The following is a 20,097-nucleotide window of genomic DNA, read 5'->3' on the forward strand; positions in this document are numbered from 1 at the left end:
CTGGAGACCAACTTGCAAAGCCAGCCACACTAGTTAGCTATAGAAACTAGACAGTAGTAGCACACATCTTTAATCCCAGGACTGGGGAGACAGACAGATGGATCTCTTTGAGTTCAAGGCCACCCTAAACTACACAAGAGTGAAGAATAACAGAGTTTGTGCCTTTGATCCCAGCACTAGAGAGGTGGAAAAAGGAGGATATGGCTGTGTAGAGAAAGGAATAAAAGGCAGTAGGAGACAGGAACTGAGAGCTTTCGCCTCTGAGGATTCGGGGGACAGGATTGCCATTTCAGCTGGATAGAGGTAAGATCTACTGGCTTGGATGCTTTGCTTCTCTGATCTTCAGGCAAGGTTTAATAAATCATAAATAATATATCACCATAAGAGGGTGTTTTATTTTGGTTTTTTGTTGTTGTTTTTCTCTTGAGACGGGTCTCCTATAGCCTTGGCTGGTCTCAATTTCTCTATGTTGCTAAGGATGACCTTAAACTGAAATCCTCCTGCCTCCACATCCCAAGGGCTGGCATAAGTCTGTCATCACACAGACTTACAATTCTATATTAAAATATTCACTCTGGAGAAACCCTAAATGGAAGTTATTTCCAACCACCTCCTAATACGTTCTGATGTCTATTTGTTTACACAAAAGAGTGTAGTTTCTGAGTGGTCAAGCCACATGCAGCCACAGCAGCTGTGCAGGGAACAATCCCACATCTCTGCATCCTCGTAACAAGCCTTATAAGTAACCCTGACTCTACCACCAGAAGGTTCCCTGAATCTGCACCCGGACGCTGGGTGTAGGGTGTGAATCTGAGCCACCTTCCCCCCCAGCAGGCCTGCTCAGGCCAGTTGGGTAACTAGTTCCTTACCACAACCCCATGGTGTCCCCTTCATCAGTAGCTATGTTGGGTCCCGCCTTCCCCCATTGGGAAGGTGCTCAGCAAGGCCACACAGCCTGCCCTGCAGCCTGAGGAAAAGGCCACAGACCAGGAAGGCAAGTGGTAGCCTGTCCTTGGTGTTTTGGGTAAGCACTTTCAACCTGGCTCACAGAGGTTGCCACCAACACTGCTCCCCAGGTTTTGGGTTTGGATTCAGTTAATCCTTGCTGAGGAGTTTAGCAGAGTTCACTCTAGCTGTTGGGAAAGCGATTTTGTTTTGAACTGCTTGCACATGCGCACAGAATAGCACCTTTTAAGATCACCGTTGATCACTGTCATCTCTCACCAGGCCAAAGCCTGGATCCACTGCTCTTATCTTCCCACGAGCTTTTCAGTCCTTCCTCTAGAAGCTCTTATCTGCAGATCTGCTCCTCCACCAGGGTGAAGAAGCTGCAGAGGTCAGTGCAGTGCAGAGTTCATAGAGCCACCCAGCTGATCTCTGCCTCCCAGATCTGAGCCCAGCCCCAGACTGTCCTACGGTGACACCAAACTCCCTTGACCTGGGTTCCAGACCTGGCTTCTGCTTGCACAATCTTATGGGTCACACATGCCAGCCTGCCTGTTACACATACGACAGTAAGGTTACCTTTCTGCCACCGATGTCCGAGGGATGTAAAAGTCTTCTCCTGCAAGGTAGGCAGCTGCAGTCCCTCCTCCGAAGTAGCCTTTCCTCAGCAGAGGCACCATCTGCTTACTGACTAGCAGAGCACCCAGGCCTGTGGGAAGCCCAAAGATCTTATAGAAGGAGATGGGGACAAAGTCAGGCTGGTGAGCTGACAGGTCCAAGGGAGAGGTGCTGACATAGGAGGCCGCATCCAGCAGCACAAACCACCTCCCAGGCACACTCACAGGGCTCCTCCGCCCACATTTGACCTCCTCTATCCATGACAGTGGGTATCTGGTGCCTGAAAAGTTACTCTGAGCTGGGTAACAGAAGAGGTGTGGCAGCTGACAGTCAGGGTCACAGGCTCCAGCACCCCTTTCCTCTGCTGACCACATGTCCTCCGGCTTGACTGGGGTGGATGTGACATCCATGGATGAAGCCACCTTCCTCATTCCCACCACAGAGGTGTGGTTATCAGTGAGGTAACAGAAGTGACTCCCACTGTTCTCTGGGGTCCGGGACACCCACGGAAATGCCTCTGCCACCAGCCTGAGAGCAGCTGTACTCCCAGCTGTGAAGATCACGCTGTAGTCCTCTGGATTGGTGTGAAAGTGAGCCAGGATCCTGGAAAGAAGCACACTGTCACAGCTGTGTCTCTGCTCCGTGCAGAATGTTTCCAAGTTGTATGTCTACTCAGTAGGACAGCTCACCTTCAGAGACACTAAGTCACAGCTTTGTAGTTAAGGCAGAGTAGAGGAAGTCATACATTATAGGCTGGCCTTGAACTTTTCATTTGGCTAATCATAACCTTGGATTCTTGAAAAGATCAAATTTCAACTTCTTACCTCTGGAGTCCCTTCTCTGCTTAGACACAGCAGAAATCTAAAGCATAGAGCTGAAGGAGAAGCTTGCCTAAAACCCAAGAGCCCTGGGATCAGTCCCAAGTATTTCATAAACCCAAGATGGCACTGTATCCTGCAATCCCAGAATGTAGGAGATGGAAGCAGGAAGATGATAAGTTCAAGGACATCCTCAGCAATCTAGTGAGTTCAGAAACACAAGACCCTGTCTCAGAAAGAAAGAGACAGGAGAGATGGAGACAGAGAGAAAGGAAGGAAGGAAGGAAGGAAGGAAGGAAGGAAGGAAGGAAGGAAGGAAGGAAGGAAGGAAGATCGCCAGCATATATAGTAAGCTCCAGAGAGCCCTCAGGTGCAGGAACAGACCTTCTTAATAAATGAATTACATTTTTTAAATCTGTAAGGTGACTGGAAAGATGACTCAGCATTTTAAAGCATTTCTTGCTTCTAAAGAAGACTGGGATTTGATTCCCAGCACCTACCTGGTAGCTCACAACCATCTGTAACTCCAGTTCCAAGGGTCCTAACACCCTCTTCTGACCTCTGTGTGCATGAGGCATGAACATAATGCACATATATACATGTGGCCAAAGCACTCATACACATCAAATAAATAAATAAATCTAAAAAATGTTTTAAATCTCTAACAACCTATTATTTGAGAACACCTTCATCTTTGTACTTCCTCTTACTCTATCACAATGAATTTTTAAAAGATATTTATTCATTTATTATTTTCTTATTGTTTGCCTGGATATATTAAGTGCACCATGTGTGTGCAGGTGTCCATGGAGGACAGGAGGCATCAGATTCCCAAGAATTCATTATAGATAGTTAGGAGCCACCTCGTGGGAGCTGGGAACCAAACCCAGGTCCTCTGCAAGAGTAGTAAGCTCTCTTAACCTCTGAGCCATCTCACTAGCCCCTATCACAATGAATTTTAAACATCCTGTTTTGCATTGCTTTTACTATAGGCATCCTGATCTAAAACTGATACCACTTTCAAATTTGAAATAACCTGAATTTTGTTTGTTTAAGTAACCTATACCATTTGGAGATCATTTATCAGAAACTGGTTCTCATGCATGGAAAACAATTAAAGAGCTCTCTAACATGCAAGAACCAGTGAAAATAATGGGGTAGTTGTGCACAGTGGTGCACATCTGCAATTCCAGCAGTTAGAAAGCGAAGACAGGAGGATCAGGAGTTCGTGGCCAGCACTGCTACAAAAGAGAGCTAGAGGCAAGCTACCACATACCTTGTCTCAAAATGATAGTGGGATTAAGAATAAATGAAAATCTCTAATAAAGCAATCTATGAAAAGGTAAACCATTAAGTGGTGCATCTTTCTGAAGACATAGCTGGAAACCTGAGCCACTGTCACTCCAGCATCCACGCAGAGCCAGCATCTTGTGTTTCTCAATCCATACTGTACTTACTCTTGTCCTCTGTCTTCTGACCTCCTGGTTACTGTCATTCATATGTTGCTTTTTACCTGAATTCATTCTGAGCCCCCCTCAGAAGTTTTGTGGGATACAGGCTTCTACTAGGAAGTCCATCCACCTACATAACCATCTTAGGTAGGCTGGGGCTCACCTGTAGCGGACCTGCTCCACAGTGTCATGGGTGAGCCTGCTGGTGATGTTCTGGCTGTGAGGGTTACCTGGCAGGTTACAGAGACAAAGCTTTAGAATCATAATGAGGTCTCTCCCTGTGTTCCTTCAAAGCCCTGTGCCTCCATTTCTCAAGAACTTATTCCATTCTTGGTACCTACTCAAACAGAATAAATGCTTATATCCATACAGACTACACAAATGTTCATATCAATTCTAGTCATAAAGCCAAATTCTGGAAGGAGCAGAAACGGTCAGTGACTATGAACAGACAGGCAAGTATAGCAATCCCCATACAGTGGGCAACGATTTGGCAATAAAAAAGAAAAAAAACTATTAGTTATTATAGCAATGAACATCAGAAACATGCTAAGCTTTAATAGGCTGCTGTGAGAAAAATTATGCCCACACTGTAATAGTGGAATAACTACTATGAAGAAAACCAACTGCTTTCTGATTGAGGCCATGGCAGGTAGTTCACATCTGGAACTGTAAACATGGTCAAAAGCCTGTGGCTAGGGATGTCATGGGCCCTAGTAAGGAAACTATTGTTGTTATTCTAATAAATAGATACAATGTGTCTGTAAAGCTATCTGTGAATATTAATATTGATGCCCATAGATTAGTGATACTCTCAGTTTTGGTCAGAAATGTTTTGGTTTTTTTGTTTGTTTGTTTTGCAGTTGGTGGCAATTACTGCAGAGACATATAACTTGTCAAAGTGCTGAGAACAAGTGACTGTTGAATGCTCAGCTGTAACACTAAAATTAAAGACCCAGAGACTGATATTGGGATTCAAGCTTCAAGCTGAAGATCAGAGAAGCAAAGCAGCCAAGCCACTACCTCTTACCGCTACCTCAGGCTAAAAGGGCTGATCCTGTCTCCATGAGCTCTCAACAAGTCTTAGACTGCTGCCTCTCTTCAGCGTGGCTGGAGAACCCATGCCTAAGACTGACTACTGAAGACTCTGCTCCTATATTTTATACCTCTCTGGTGCTGGAACTAAAGGTGTGAGCTGTTACTCTTTTAGAATGATTCAATCTCATGTAGCCCTGGATGGCCTTGAGCTCAACAAGATCCATCTGCCTTTGTCTCCTGAGTCCTGGGATTAAAGGTGTGTGCCTGGATTCTATGGTTAACTAGTATGGCTGCTTTGATATTTTGACCTCCAGTGGCTTTAATAAATCATAAACAATATATCACCACACTCAGCCACAAATGGACATTTCTATGACCTTTCCAAGACTCAGGAGATCTCATGGAAATGGGAACAGAAGGAATGTAATAGCCAGAGGAAGAGTATTCTAGGATGCTGTCTTCTAGACATAACATGGCTATTGCTCCCTTGAACTCATAGCACCTGTGATCACCATCGTGATCACCAGACCTGAAGATGGTTGGGTCTATTAACACTCCATCATGGAGTAGGATAGGGGCTTATAAGGACTTAGCCATCCTGGAATACCTATATACAGCTGATGGTTGATGGGAGGAGTAGACATTTCCTTCAGTGAAGTAGCCACTGGTTAAGGTGCCCATGGTCCTATAAATAATCTCTCAACCATGTCTCCCAAAAGACATGAAAGCTGAAGGGGACTAGTTGAAAAGAAGGAGGAAGTATGCAGAAGTGGGAAGGGGACAGGTGAAGGTCATGGGGGTGATAATGATCAGGATACATGTACATATACATATATGAAAATTTCATAATAAAACCCATTACTATGTATAATTAATATATTCTAATAAAATATTTTTAAAACACTCCAGTCATAAGAAGCTGCATGCTTGAAGTGCTATTTTGTTTGTAACCTAACAATTAAAGCTTACCTGAAGATCAGAATGCAGAGCTAAGCCACTAGTTAGCTACGTACACATTAAGCCACTAGCTAGCCATATAGGCCACACCTTCATCCCAGCACTCGGGAGAAAGAGGCAGATGCATCTCTGAGAATTCAAGGCCACCCTACTCTACATGAGAGTGAATCAGTCTTAAGGAGAAAGAGAGCTCACACCTTTGATCCCAGCCCTAGAGAGGAATATAAGGCTTAGTGCAGTCTCTGGAGAGTCTGAGAAGCAGTATAGTCGGGAGCAGTTTGAGGTTTGGTGGATGGCCCCTTCAGTCTGAGCATTGGTAGAGGTGAGAACTGATGGGAGATGTTCTTTGGCATGCTATAAATATATGCTTCTCTTTATTGGTCGATGAATAAAAATGGTTTGGCCAATGGACAGATAGGATGTAGCCAGGCAGGAAGTACAGGAAGGGCTACTGACTAGGAGGATTCTGGGAAGAGAAAAGCAGAGGGTGAGGCGGGAAAGAGACGCCCATGTAGTTGCCTAGGAAGAAAGAGTCCTAGGCATCACCAGTAAACCAAGACCATGTAGAGATACACAGATTAATAGAAATGGGTTGGTAAGAGACAGCTAGCCAATAAGAAGCCTGAGCCATCAGCCAATTTATAATTAGTATAAGCCTTTGTGTGTTTATTTGTGATTAAACGGCTGAGGGACTGGGTGAGACAGAAACTTCATCTACAGAGAACTCTCTAGTAGCTGGCTGCTTTACTTATCTGATCTTCAGCTTGAACCCCAATATCTGTCTCTGGGATTTCGTGCTACATGTGCTGTATGATTTCATTTATAAGAAATGTCCACTGAGGCCAGTAGAGAGAAAATGGAAGCGATGAGTTAATGGATTTAACTATGGATGGTTGGGGAATCTCATGGAGAAATAAGAATGTCTAACAGACATATAGTGATGGTTGAATCACTCACTGGGAACACCTAAAAATTACTGAAGGGCCTGGAGATGTGGCTTAGTGGTTAAGCATACTTTCAGCTCTTCTAGAAGATCTAGGTTCAATTCCTAGCATCCAAAAGGCAACTTATAACCATCTGTAACTCCAGTTCTGAAGGACCTGACACTCTTGTGGCCTCTTCTGGCCTCTGAGTGCAGTGCACAGAAGTGGTGCACAGACATACATGCAAACAAAGCACCCACACACTTAAAATAATAAAGCAATTTAAACTTTTCTTTTCTTTTTTTTTTAAGATTTTATTTATTTATTATGTATACAGTCTTGTGCCTGCATGCCAGCAGAGGGCACCAGATCTCATTCAAGGTGGTTGTGAGCCACCTTGTGGTTGCTGGGAATTGAACTCAGGACCTCTGGAAGAACAGTCAGTGCTCTTAACCTCTGAGCCATCTCTCCAGCCCCCAATTTAAACTTTTCTTAAATCACTGAATTGCACAACTGAATTGGGTGAGTGCTATAATGTGTAAATTATAACTCAAAACCACTCTGCTTATTTGTAAAACCAAGTGGCACCTAGGAAGAGGTGCAAATACTGATTTCTGGAAAGGCCTAACTGGCAGAGCCAGGCATTCACGTTCCCAAAGAAGGACAAGTCGTACACATTGATGCAGATTTGGCCTGTTTGCTTTATATTCTTCCCTAACCTACATCAAAGGGTCATACTGGATGTGGCCACTGCAACTACCACACTGTGAGACTTGGCACACACTCTCTTGTTGCCTTTTTTCCTAAGCTCAGTTTTTAACCCTGTGTCTTTAGGATCACTTGGATCTTGAAGCTGCCATCTCTCAGGCTTCTTTCCCATAGTTATGGCTTTTATCAAGGTTGCAGAAGGAGAATTTCAGGTCTCTGCAAATCAAGATAAAATCTCTCAGTGGCACCTTCTCTGAGGATTCCTCAGACTTAAAGATCTCCTGACTGCCCAGTGTGAAGACTCAAACTCCTGTCATGAACAGGGGCATCTTGGGGTGGGAGGACCTGGACTTAGGCTCTGGAGCCAAATCACCTGGATACAGCTCCTGTGGCCCTATTCCCCCAGCTCCAGAACAGTCCAAATGTGTAGCATTCGGTTAGTTACTTGCCCTTTCTGGGCTCCATTTGCTTGCCTGTAAATCAAGGTGTCAGGAGACTATTCCCAGCGAGACACGTGAACATCAAAGGCCAAAGCAAAGACCCATCCATGACAAGCTTGGTAAGCCAGTGAGTTTCCTGAGGCTACTCACAAGAATGTGGGTCACTCAAAGATAGCTACACCATCCCCTGGGGAAGTTATAGGCAGTTTACCAACTACAGCATAGTCCCAACACAGTCAACTGTTTTTCTCTTGTATAAAGCTTGGGGATGGTGGTGGCCTTGGGGATCTTGAGAATACTACTGAGTCCTATGAGGCCCTCCATTAGCCTTCTACAAGGGACCATCAATGGGCCCCATCCTGTGAGGGACTTATACAGGTGACCAGAGTGCTCTGATTCCAGATGAAGGCCATGTCCTACTTGGAAGGAACAACTATACTACATAAGCTTAATAACACAATCTATGGCTCTTAGAATGTCATACAGATGCATGGCAGTAATACATGCCACACATTTAGGCAGCCCCTGATAACATGACACGTGTTCAGTGAGTGGTGTGTTGATCAACTGATATTAGCATTATATATCTCTTCTGATTTATCTCCTGAGCTCACTCTACTGCTGCTGAATGCCCCTGATGACTATCCATCCTTCCTAGAATAAGGACCACCACTGCATCACCTGCAGTACCCTGAATGGCCCTACCCCAACACCCTATCCATTCAGACTTCTGCCATTCTCCTCCCATCTGTGGTCCTAGATCCTGGCTTTTGCCATTACAACCGCCTCCATGGTATCTCCTCCTGTTGTCCCAGCGAATTCTGGCTCATCATCCAACATGTGCTCCTCTCCCAACTCCCCTAACATGCACACTGCCAACACTATTGTCTTTCTGCAAATGCAGATGCCCATGATTCCAGCTGCCTTCATGCACAGCCTTTTGAACAGTTGCTAAGCACATTTGATTAAGGAGATTGTTTGATTAAGGTCTTGTCTTCCAGGTCTCCACCAAGAAAGGTGTTATGCTTTCTTTTGATGTTATAGCACTACAAACCACACACCATAGTGGCTCAGGGAATGCACAGAGTAAGTGAATGAATGTTCTTCATGCCCCCATACCCTCTGCACTGTACAGTGTTTTACTACCACCCAACACAGCAATTTCAAACATATATTTTCTTCCTGACACAAACCCATTCCAGAAGTAGTCTTTATGTCTCTGAGCCAAAACTTTCTACCTCAGACTCATGTATATGATGCACAATGACCCAGGGTGTTGGTCAGACCCTCTATCTGGCATGGGTCTGATCTTGCTCCAGGTATTTGCCATGTACTCCATGAAGCCAGCATGGATAAACTCAAATTAATCAGTTAATCAGTTGTGTGTAGTTGGCTAAAATCTCTGTGTGTGATGTTCTTTACCATAGACATTTTCCATGAGATCCTTAGTGAAGTTTGTTAGCTGTCTCTTGGGGAACAAGGTGGCTCCTGCATGATCAAGGTAGACAGTTCCTAAAAAAAGAAAAAAAATCACAAATAAAGCTGCAGGTTCTTCTCCATTGGTCATAAAGTAACCCTAGTCACTTTATGTAAGCCTGACCCATGTGAACACACTTGTGGTGAGATATTGTTTATAATTTATTAAGCAAAATCAGCCTCAGACCATAGAAGCCAGGCACACACCTTTAATCCCAGCTGCCAGAAACTAGGAGGTGGTAGTACATACCTTTAATCCTAGGACTCAGGATTAAGAGATAGACATATCTCTGTGAGTCCAAGGCCATCCAGATCTACACAAGAGTGAAACTGTCTAAAAGAGAATTATAACTCACACCTTTAATCCCAACATTAGGGAAGTATATAAGACAGAAGCAAGGTCTCAGAGAGGCATTCATTCTCCAGCCACACTGAAGATAGGAGCATTCATTCTCCAGCCATGCTGAGAAAGGGATACAGTCTGTGGTTGGTGCTAGCTTATGGAGATAGGACCTGCCCATTCAGCCTGAGGTAGAGATAAGAAGCTAAGGGCCAGCTGTTTTGCTTTTCTGATACTCAGCTTGAAGCTTGAACCCAAATATCAGTCTCTGGGTCTTTTATTTACTTGTGTTACACACAATGGTACCCATTCTTTTGTTTCTGAGGCGGGATTTCACATACCCCATGCTGGCCTCAAATTCTCTATGTAGTCATTGTATGCCTTTGCATTCTTGATCCTCCTGCTTCAACCTCCCAAGAGCTGGGATTCCAGGTGTGCAGCAATACCCAGTCTCAAACCCTTCAACTGATATCCCTGAACATCTTTATGTGTGTTTCTTAATATAAGCACACAGTCTTGAGGAGCCTACCTGATAAGTTGCCCTCTTACCAGCCAGAAGTGACCAGTAGACCTTTGTGATGAATGACGACACAGCAGTTTCATACTCATTCCCGCCTTGTTCTGGAAACAGTGTTTCCAGGGAAGGTGAGCCCTGACCTTTCATTCCCACACTGCTCCACTGTCCTAGACTCACTACTAGAGCTTCTGAGAGATAGGGGGTAGAACCATCCTTGCTGCCTCGCCCCTGAAGACAAAAGACAAACTTACAAGCTGGAGATACTAGGATCTGCTGATCAGATTGGCAGAGATCAAAAGATTAGTGCCTCTCTGTGGCGTAAGGATGCTGGCAGCAAGCCTATGGCACATGGCTAACAAAGGGATAAATTAGGGCAACTTCATGGAATAACATTTCAGCGACATCAGTCACACATTAAATGCAGTCACTTTGCCCCAACAATTCCTTTTGCAGGTGTATCTCATGGAACCTAGGATTTCAAAAAAATGACCTGTATGTGAAGATATCCAATGCAACATTATAAAAAAAAACACAAGACTGAAAAAGGAATGGCCATTAGCATGCATTTCAGATAAGGTTTGTCCACACCCATCCACTACTTCGAAAGCACTGACATGAGATGGAGCCGGCATGAGATGGGGCCAGAGCTAGTTGGTCAAGCCCTTGCCATGAAAGCTTAGAAATCTGACTCGGATCTCCAGATTCCGTGCTTGTGATCCCACCAGTGGGGAGGCCGAGCAGGTAGGTGCTTGGGCCACTCTGAGCAGCCATCCTGTCTGAACCACAAGCACCAGGGTGATGAGAGACCCTGTCTCAAATAAACAAGGTGGGTGATAACTAAAGAGCTACAGGTTGACTTATGCTCATAACAGGTGCTCACATACACTTGTTTTGGATTTTTTTTTTTTTTTTGGTTTTTTGGTTTTTTCGAGACAGGGTTTCTCTGTGTAGCTTTGGAGCCTATTTTTGACACTTGCTCTGGAGACCAGGCTGGCCTTGAACTCACAGAGATCCACCTGCCTCTGCCTCCCGAGTGCTGGGATTAAAGGTGTGCGCCACCAATGCCCAGCTACACTTGTGAAACCACACATGCACACATGAGAGCATTGGCATTTGGACACACAAACAAATACAGTACTCAGATGAAGCAAATTCTGGGATACCATTGCAAATTCATAAAATAGGAATAAATCTATTTATTTTTAATTCACTTAACAGTTTTGTGTGTCATGCAGGGTAGATTTTCGTTTGTTTTACAACAATTTCATCAAGATATAACCCACATACCATAAAATCCATCCCCCGTAAGTGTACAACTTAGTGGCTGTAGTGTGCTTATGTCACTTAATTCTGGAACATTCTCATTCACCTCCCTCTGAAATCATCATTATTAGTCATATCTCCACACCTTCAAGTAGTGTCCAAGAGTGAGAAATGTTATGGTTTGCCTTCATAGGAAAGGGGGTTACATGTTTATCAACATAGACAACGGCTGGAGAAGCACACCAGTGACAGCCACTGGCCCTGGGGTGGCAGTGTAAGAGCAGGTGGAACCCAGGGAATGTCCTTGGCCGTTCATTGTCATCTTTTGAATCTGATGTCTATTAATATTGAATCTGCATATATCATCTCCCCCAATTTTTTAAAGTGTTTTCTAGGACACCCATGCTCCAAATGGCCCCATACCCAAAGTATGTGGTCAGCACAAATTGAGTTTAGTGGATAATAATAATAATAATAAATAATAGAGGACACAGAGTTCAGAGGGTGTAGGAAGGTGGAGGTTAAGTTTGGGAGGAGCTGGGGGAGAAGTGGAAAGTGAAGATAACCAAAATACATTATATAAAATTCTCAGAGAATTAAAAACGTCTTTTTAAAAATAATTCTTTTATTATTCACTGAAGATTGTAAAAATAAAAGTTCACCAAATGAAAGAAAGGCTTTGGGCATCCAACAGTCAATGTACTACAATGTTCATGTGAGAGCTAGGGTGATGGCTTCATGGTTAAGAGCATTGGCTCCTCTTCAATTCCCAGCACCCACATGGTGACTCGAAACTTCAGTCCCAGAGGATCTGATGCACACTTCTGGCCTCCATAGGCACCAGGCATGCATGTAACATATATATCAAACAAAATACCCATACACATAATACATTTTAATTATTATAATTTTAAAAAGATCTTCGGGCAAAGAGCCAATGCATGGATGAGACTCAGGCTCTGAGGAGCTCTGTGCATCTTGCCCAGAGTCTTCCAAAGGACTAGGAAGCCATTCAGGAAGAGCCTGCTTTGTTTGGCTTGGTTCAACAGTTAATCTTGCAAAAGAAGGCAACTGAGTTAGGTGAACCAGAGATCCAATCTTAGAAGGCCAACAGTGCAAATCCAAGTCAGCCGGCCAAACAGAATCTTGGCTCACCCACCAGCCATTCTAGACCCCTGTTCTGACATTCATAAGTGGGATGATAGTTAGTAGGTATTTGATAGAACCCAGCTGGATGCCTGGAACACAACAAACACAATTTTCAGAGTGAAGAAAAACAGGCAACCGATACAAAAGCCAACTATCATTAGGTTTTGCAGAAAGAGAAGTCAAACAACTTTTATTTTCTTTGACATACTTGGCTGCTTCATTAGTTGCCTGGTTCTGAGAAACTAATATTCAGAGATACAGAGATATAGAGGAGAGAGAGAGAATAGGTAGAGGGGGAGGGGAAAAGAGAGAGGGGGAAGGAGTGGAGAAAGGGGGAGAGAGACCAGGATTCCTCTGGGCCATGAACCTTTAATTGTCAGTCAGCACCTAACTGATCTACCCAGGCCACAGCTGGATAGTCAGTACACCCCTTTCACTAAGGCCAGGAAATCCCTTTCCAACTAAGCAAAACTTTTCAGCTCCTGTAGTCTATACATTTAATTGCTCAGAGCACCAGTTGTTAAGCAGGTACATTTTCAACTCTACAGAAAATCTTCAGGGAGGGGAAGAAGAGGCAGGGGCTAGACCATTCTGGCTCGATGGGGGTTACTCCTCAGCCTCTCTCCAGCTTGTTTCTATGGAGAAAAAAAGAAGTGAATATGCTCCAACATTTCAGAGGTAGAAAAAAGCACCTGTTTAGGCCACAAAAGTTTACTTCAGGGATGGGAAGATTTCTGAGTGCTCACAATTCAAGCCTGAGGCCAGAGTTCCATCCCTTAGATGGGAAAAAAAAAATGGGTGTGGTGGTGTACACATTTAATGCTGTGGCCGGGGAGGTGGAGGCCTTGCTTCAAGAAATAAGGTAGAGAAGACAGAGGAAGACACTTGTCACATCCTCTTGTCTCGGTACACAAGTGCACATGCACAAAATGTATTTCAGGCTAGGCATGGTGGTACACACCTATAATCCCAGCACTCAGAAGACAGAGGCAGATAATCTGTGTGTGTTCAAGGCCAACCTGGTCTACATAGAAAGTTCCAGGCCAGCCAGGACTACACAGTGAATAAATCTCTTTTCCTTCCCACCCCTTCTCTCTTGGGGGGTGTCTATCTCAACCACAATGCATCCAAGGAATTCTCTAAGTAAATATAGGACCTGTCTGGGTATAGCGACTCTCACCTGTAATCCTACCACTTGAGAGGCTAAGGCAGAAAGATGGTCATAAGATTGAGGCCAGCCTGGGCTAAATAATGAGTTCTAGGGCTGAGTTCAGACTAATACTGTCTAAAAGTAAATAAATAAATAAACACATAAATAAATACATACATAAATTAAAGAACCTACACACTATCACTGTGGGTGTTAAAGGGCACTAAAGGCCAGCCTGAAGGACTGGCTACTACAAGCTAATGTCAAGTTTGGGGGCTGCTCTATAAGGGAAAGGAGTGGAGCCAGGAGGGACCTGAACATACCTGTATGAAGCGTTGAAGGTATGAGAGATTAAGATTGGCGGCATTTGAGATTACAGAACTGTGACACTAAAATAATCATTCACTGGGCTCGGGGACCTGCTTCAAAAAGAGGGACCTACTGCCCTGCGCACCTGTGGGTACTCACAGCCGACTATTTCTGTTTGATAGGAAAGTCCCCTAGTAAGGGCAGAGTAGGGAGAGAGGGATGGAGGGAGGCAGCAATGAAGTTAAGGGCTGTCTCCAGCCAGTGGCAAGGCACAGGGAAGAATGGGGAGAAATACATAGAAAGGAAGAGAGACCCAAGGGAGGAGGCCACTTTCCGAGGCCCCCAAAGGATTCTTAGTTACTATTCCAAAAGAGGAAAAGACTAAAGCACCACTGTTCTGTCACACACAGGGGGGCAGACACCCGGAGTGATCAAACAAACCCGTGTACCCTAGCCCATGACCTTCCTGCTCCACAGTGGGTTCTTGAAGTTTAATGAAGCCCCCTTTCCAGTCACATTCCTGACTAAGGGTGAGTACTCAACCTGCAGCAGTAGGCTGGGCTCTGCTACACCTGCAGTTAATCTGAGCTTAATATCCAACTCAATTAACAGGTTCCACCTTGTGATCCCAAAGGGTGTGATCCGGTCCGACTCACAGGCTCTCAGGCCTGTCCTGTTAAAGCTCAAATTGCATGCTTCTCTAATTCTTCCAGTTTCCCAGCAAGCTAGAGCTCACATAGAACATTGTTCTGGCTACAGAAAAGAGAAAAACGAGGTTTGGTGCCAGGCGAGCTTGGGCGGAAACGCCTTTAAACCCAAAGCTCAAAAGTTCAAGGCAAGCCTCGACTACAAAGCGAGTTCAAGGTCAACCTAGACTACATGACTACATAGAACCCTGTTTAAAATACCAAAATGATAATAGTAGTAATGTTTCGAAAAGAATACAGACAGGACGTGGTTTCGGAGAGGGGCGTGGCCTCGGGTGATCTGTCAGTTGATCACCATCTCTGGGTTCTCCGCCGCCACAGAATCACTTTTCCAAACTGCGTGCAGTGGCCTCCCGCGCAACCCTGGCCCCGTGTGGGACATCTGAGAAACACCTCTGCTCAATATTCTGAATTGTGTGAGCTTGGCTGCGATGGGGTCTTTAGGGTCCGGTATTCTCCCGGCAACAGAGGCGGGCAAAGAGAACCTATTTGAAGTGTGAGGTGAGGTCAGGGTGGTCTCGCACCACGGAGCAGTCTATGCAACAGTTATAGCAAGAAGTCTTGCTACTGCGGAAGGGACAGCGGGGAGTCGGCTACCCAAGCAGGCGCTCACAATTTCTCCCAGACTTTCGATTCCCAAGGAGTCCATCTCTTCTTGATCTTTTAGCTGAGATCAAGTACAAAGTGCGCCCCAAGTGAGACAGCGCGCCTCGCACGCAGGTTCCAGCCCCGCGTGTCCCCTCGTGTCCCCGCACCCGCCCCTCACCTGCTAGGCGGCCGAACTCCAGGTCCCGCAGCTCTCTCGTGCTGTGCAGCCGGTAGCCTTGGGCCAGACGCGGTGCTATGGCTTCTGGGTGGCGCTGGAAGTCCGGGGGCTCAGGTCCCCGCTCTGCCGCCCGGCAGGCCATGACCAGCGCCTCCCGTCTAAGGGATCCAGGCCACCCAGCCCGGGAAGTACGCGAAGCCAGAGACTTCTCTGGGCCGGCAGTGGGTGACTCGGGTCCCCACCCAGGGGCGGTGCCTCGCGGGCCAGCCTCCTCTCGGCGCGCTGACTCACGGAGTGCTTTCACTTCGGTGTGGCCTTTGGCCACCTGGGACAGGACCCAGCCACGAACTTCGCGGTCTCTGACACAGCCCGGCGTTACTCGGGTGACATCCAAGACACCTGGGCGGGAGTCCTGGGATATCTCCGTGCCACTGAGGCAGGTGGAAGGAACAAGGGAGTGTGTGCCTTCTCGACAGGAATATGTGATCCCGGGTGTCCCTGGCCCAGAACCAGGGACCCTGGCCCCATGAGCTTCAGACCCGCAAGGGAAGAGCACTTGGACTGCTGCGGTCGCCAGCGCTCCGAGTTTCAGAGGAAAACCATTGGACTGACTGCTGGATAAACTCCCAGCGATTGTGCAGATTGTGCAACGTTGGAGCCCGGAAGCTCTAGTGTGACCCGGTCAAGGGCTGCTGGTGAACTGGGCTTTCTCTCCTGCACCCAGGCGGCTCAGAGCACAGCGACCCTGTGCCAGAGCACTGCTGGGAGAGCGAGACAAACCCGCCAGCTCAAGGACTGGGAGGCGACAGGTGCGCCAAGTCGCAGGCTAGATCTGACAACGATGGGGAAGTGGTTGGTTGTGCAATACCTGGTAGCATGGGAAGACACCATCAGAACTCAGGCATCACTAGGGAACGGTTCTTAAGAACTGCATGTACTGTGGGGACTAGGAAAAAGGCTCACATTCCTGCACAATGGAGAACCCAGACTGAGGCCCAGAAACCAACAGCTGGGCGACCAGATGGGAAGCCACCACGCCCAAGTTTGAAGCCTGGATCAAAGCCAGCCACTCCCAGCCCAACATTCTGGGTTAGAGCCAAAGAGATAGTGGGATAGGTGATGATGGTAGAGAAGCCTGTGGTTAAGTGTGCCTTCTTGCTTGGTGCTGCTTCAAAGTTTGGGCAGATGTGTCCTGGCCCGGAACAGTGAGGTTATGAGGTCCAGATAGTGCAAAGTAATGGGACTCAGGGACAAGTGGGGTCTGGAAGCCTGGCTCAGGGATTGGGAAGCAAGGAGCTCAGGCACAGAGGAGACAACGTGGGGCTCCATTCATACCATTTAAGTGGATATTGCCAATCAGTACTAAAAAATGTTAGTGTCTGAGGCTGGAGAAACAAGACACATGGAAGGCTTATGAGGGTACCTCAGGAGCTCAGGAAAGAGGGCTGAGTGGTGACAGTGACACAGAGAAAGTTAGTATAAATGGGAGAACTACAAGATAGGGCCTAATGATCTGTGAGGGTTACCATAATTTAGCTAGTTTACTTTGACCTAGTGAGGTCAATTCTGTCACAGAGCTTCTTTGTAAGGGCCAACTTGGATGGAGAAGGAGCTCACTCACCAACGAGCCCCAGAAGACCTTGCCTCTTGGTCTTGGAGGAAGTTGGGGGTCCAAGCCTAATGAATCAAATCTCCAGGCAAGTTAGCATGAGGTTTGGGTGGGTGTTTCCTACAAGAGTGAATTTGGTTTAGATCATGCAAGTAATTCTGTACATCCACCTAAGTAGCGTGTTCCTCCCTAAAAGAGAAGCTGCACGTCTAGGTATTGGGGTGGTTAGGAAATCAGAAGAGGGCCAGTTGAGAAATGGAGCAGCTTTCTTTCCCAAGCACAGCCATCTGCTGCAGTAGAACAAACTAGGCGGCAATGGAAAGAAATAAAAAACAGGAAGCTCCTTGCCCGGAGGGGCTGAAGAGAACTTTTCTGTGTGTAGGAGCTGAAAGGGCAGTTTGGAATCATGAAGAGATTGGAAACAAGGGTCCATTATATTTACATTCATAATGTAATGTTTGAAACAAAAGCCAAGAGTACTAGCAGAATCATAGCACACACGGGTTGCCTCCTCCTGGTGCTGTTTTTCCTGGGAGTTGAACTGCTCCTGTATTCATTCAGAAGCCGCCCCTCCTGTCTTCCTTCTGTGCTGGGACACACCTCACCTCCCTTCTGCTCTTTGCCTCTCAACTCTATACCACCAAAAAGGGGAAATATTAGCCATTCTACATAGTAACTGGCAGGTAACACTGGAGGATGCTTCCTGCTGGCTTATTTGCCTTAGCAAATTGATACACCCCTAATTCTGTAACTGGGTGACAATGCACCCTGCTAGGTGTGGTGGACCAAAAAAGCCATTCTGGGGCTAGGGGTGTAGCTCCTTGGTAAAGTGTTTTCAGGCATGGGGAAACCCTGGATTAGAACCTCAGTTCAGCAAGGGGGTAGGGAGAAGAGAAGGAGGGAGGTGAGATGGCAGGAGTGGGGAGGAAACCAGAGAGAAGAAAGACTAAGATACAGTGGAAACTCCGACTCAGAAACCAAAGTGTCTGGGGGAGTGGAATTCACTTCCCAGCTTCTCATTATACTGAATATAGCCAGAATCCTATATTCTAGTCAATGATATTGGACAGAGCTATGTGGACTTCAAGAAATTCCCTTAGTTAGGGAAAGGTTTTTCTCTTCCTTTCTAGCTGGAATGCAGAGATCATGGCAGGCCAAGCAACTGACAGGTGGAAGACACGGGGCATATTTAAAGCCTGAGTGTCTGGTGTTGTTGAGAAATTCCCTATCCATTCTGGGTTGCCTAATTTGACTCTTTTTGAGAAATAGTCTATCTTGTATAAAGAACAGAGATAATTTTACACTTTCTTTCATACATAGTTGAAGTGTAAACCAATTAATACTCTAATATTCTTTCCATTCACAGAGATGAAGGGAAAGTTTGCCCATGGTGAAAGCCAGATGCAAAACTTCATCCACTGATTCCTCAAGTGGGGGTTCTGAGCTGCACGTAGGTGGCCTTCAGGAACACACAGAACTCAGTCAAGGCAACCAGCCGGACAGTCAGTGGCCACTAGCTGGAGGGAGCCCTTGAAAGAGCTGACAGAGCTAACACTCAGACCCCAGGAGGATGCCTTCCAACTTGGTTCCTCAACAACAGGCCCACCTGATTGGGTACAGGGTTCTCTAGACCTTCCAGAGCACAACCATCCATTCTTTCTCTCCCTTCCCTCCAGTCTTTGGTCCCTGTCATCCAGGCTTCTTGCCTGTGGTGTCAGGAGGTTCCAACTGAGCCACCTACTATTTGTTAGAAGGGGAAGGAGTAACAAAATACATCCTTTGATATCCCATCTATGGGTTTGCCTGTTCATACCTTTTCCCATTTAGAGACTATACAGGGAATTTATATATATATATATATATATTAGTATGATGACCCCAATACCCAGAGTGAAGATCTCTTTGTTTTAGCTTAGTGTCCAAACATATTTTATTTGGGGGTTTCTAAGGCATACCAATTAACACCCAGGAAAAAGGGTGTGTCTATGAACATCTTTTAACTGTGGTTAAACATACCTGTCATTGTAAGCACCAATTATATACATCTGTATGCTCATTGTACAATATCCAGAACCTTTTTGTTTCGTGATAGTCTGCCCATCACACAATTCTCCATCTCCTCCTCCTCAGGCTCTGGTCAGCACCACTGTATTGTCTTTAGGCATGCTTTCTCTGGAGAGCTAAGATAAGTGATACACCCATTATCTCCCTTTGTAGCGGGCCTATTTCACTTAGCATGAACCCTCAGATGTTAATCATCTTAGGTAGTTTTCTAAGATGTGAACCATGACCACAGCAACCTTTTTTCTTTTTTTAAACTTTCTCTTTATTTAATCCTTGTGTCTTTCATAGCATGCATCTGGATCTCATACATTTCCCAGTCCCTGAATATCCACCCTCTACCCTTGCAGCCCCTGCCCCAGATAAAATTTAAGAGAAAAAAAAGAAAAGGGAAAATCTTGTCATGGAAGCTGTAGTGTGACATAGTGAGTCACAAGGTAAACACTTTTATCCACATATCTTTACCTGCAAGTGTTCATCATTTGCAAAGAGTCATTGGTCTGGTTTGAGACCTCCGATTTCTGCTACACTATCGATGCCAGGCCCTCACTGGAGCGCCTCTTGGTTACCTGCTGCTGCCCTGTGTTGTGGAGATCCTGCAGCTTGGGTCTGCAGATCACAGATGAGGTGGATATTGGAGTGGGTCAACAATAACCCTGGTTCTGGGCCTGGGTAGTTGCAGGGTTTGTCAGCCTGCCAGCTCTCCCTTGTCATCGACATCAGGGTGAGCTCTTCTGCATTGCCTTGGTGAATTCACCCTTTGCAGCAATAAGCAAGGGGCAGGGCCAGTTCTCCTGCTTTCATGTGCTCAGAGTCCGATCTCCCACATCTACACCTGTGTTGCCCAGGCAT

General features: G+C 45.9%; 1 protein-coding gene across 1 annotated transcript in view; it reads right to left on the bottom strand.

Moving 5' to 3' along the window:
• The window catches only part of LOC113834026 (molybdenum cofactor sulfurase-like), a 51,321-nt gene extending 35,522 nt beyond the window's left edge, over nucleotides 1-15,799 (bottom strand). Inside the window, 4 exon segments of the mRNA XM_027400589.2 lie at nucleotides 1,525-2,166; nucleotides 3,996-4,062; nucleotides 9,321-9,410; nucleotides 15,576-15,799. Coding sequence (XP_027256390.1) covers nucleotides 1,525-2,166; nucleotides 3,996-4,062; nucleotides 9,321-9,410; nucleotides 15,576-15,717 — 941 coding nt within the window. The 5' untranslated portion in view covers nucleotides 15,718-15,799.
• Between the last annotated feature and the right edge of the window lie 4,298 nt (nucleotides 15,800-20,097).

The sequence above is a fragment of the Cricetulus griseus genome, chromosome 2 (genome assembly GCF_003668045.3).
Source record: "Cricetulus griseus strain 17A/GY chromosome 2, alternate assembly CriGri-PICRH-1.0, whole genome shotgun sequence".
NCBI classification, from domain to species: Eukaryota; Metazoa; Chordata; class Mammalia; order Rodentia; family Cricetidae; genus Cricetulus; species Cricetulus griseus.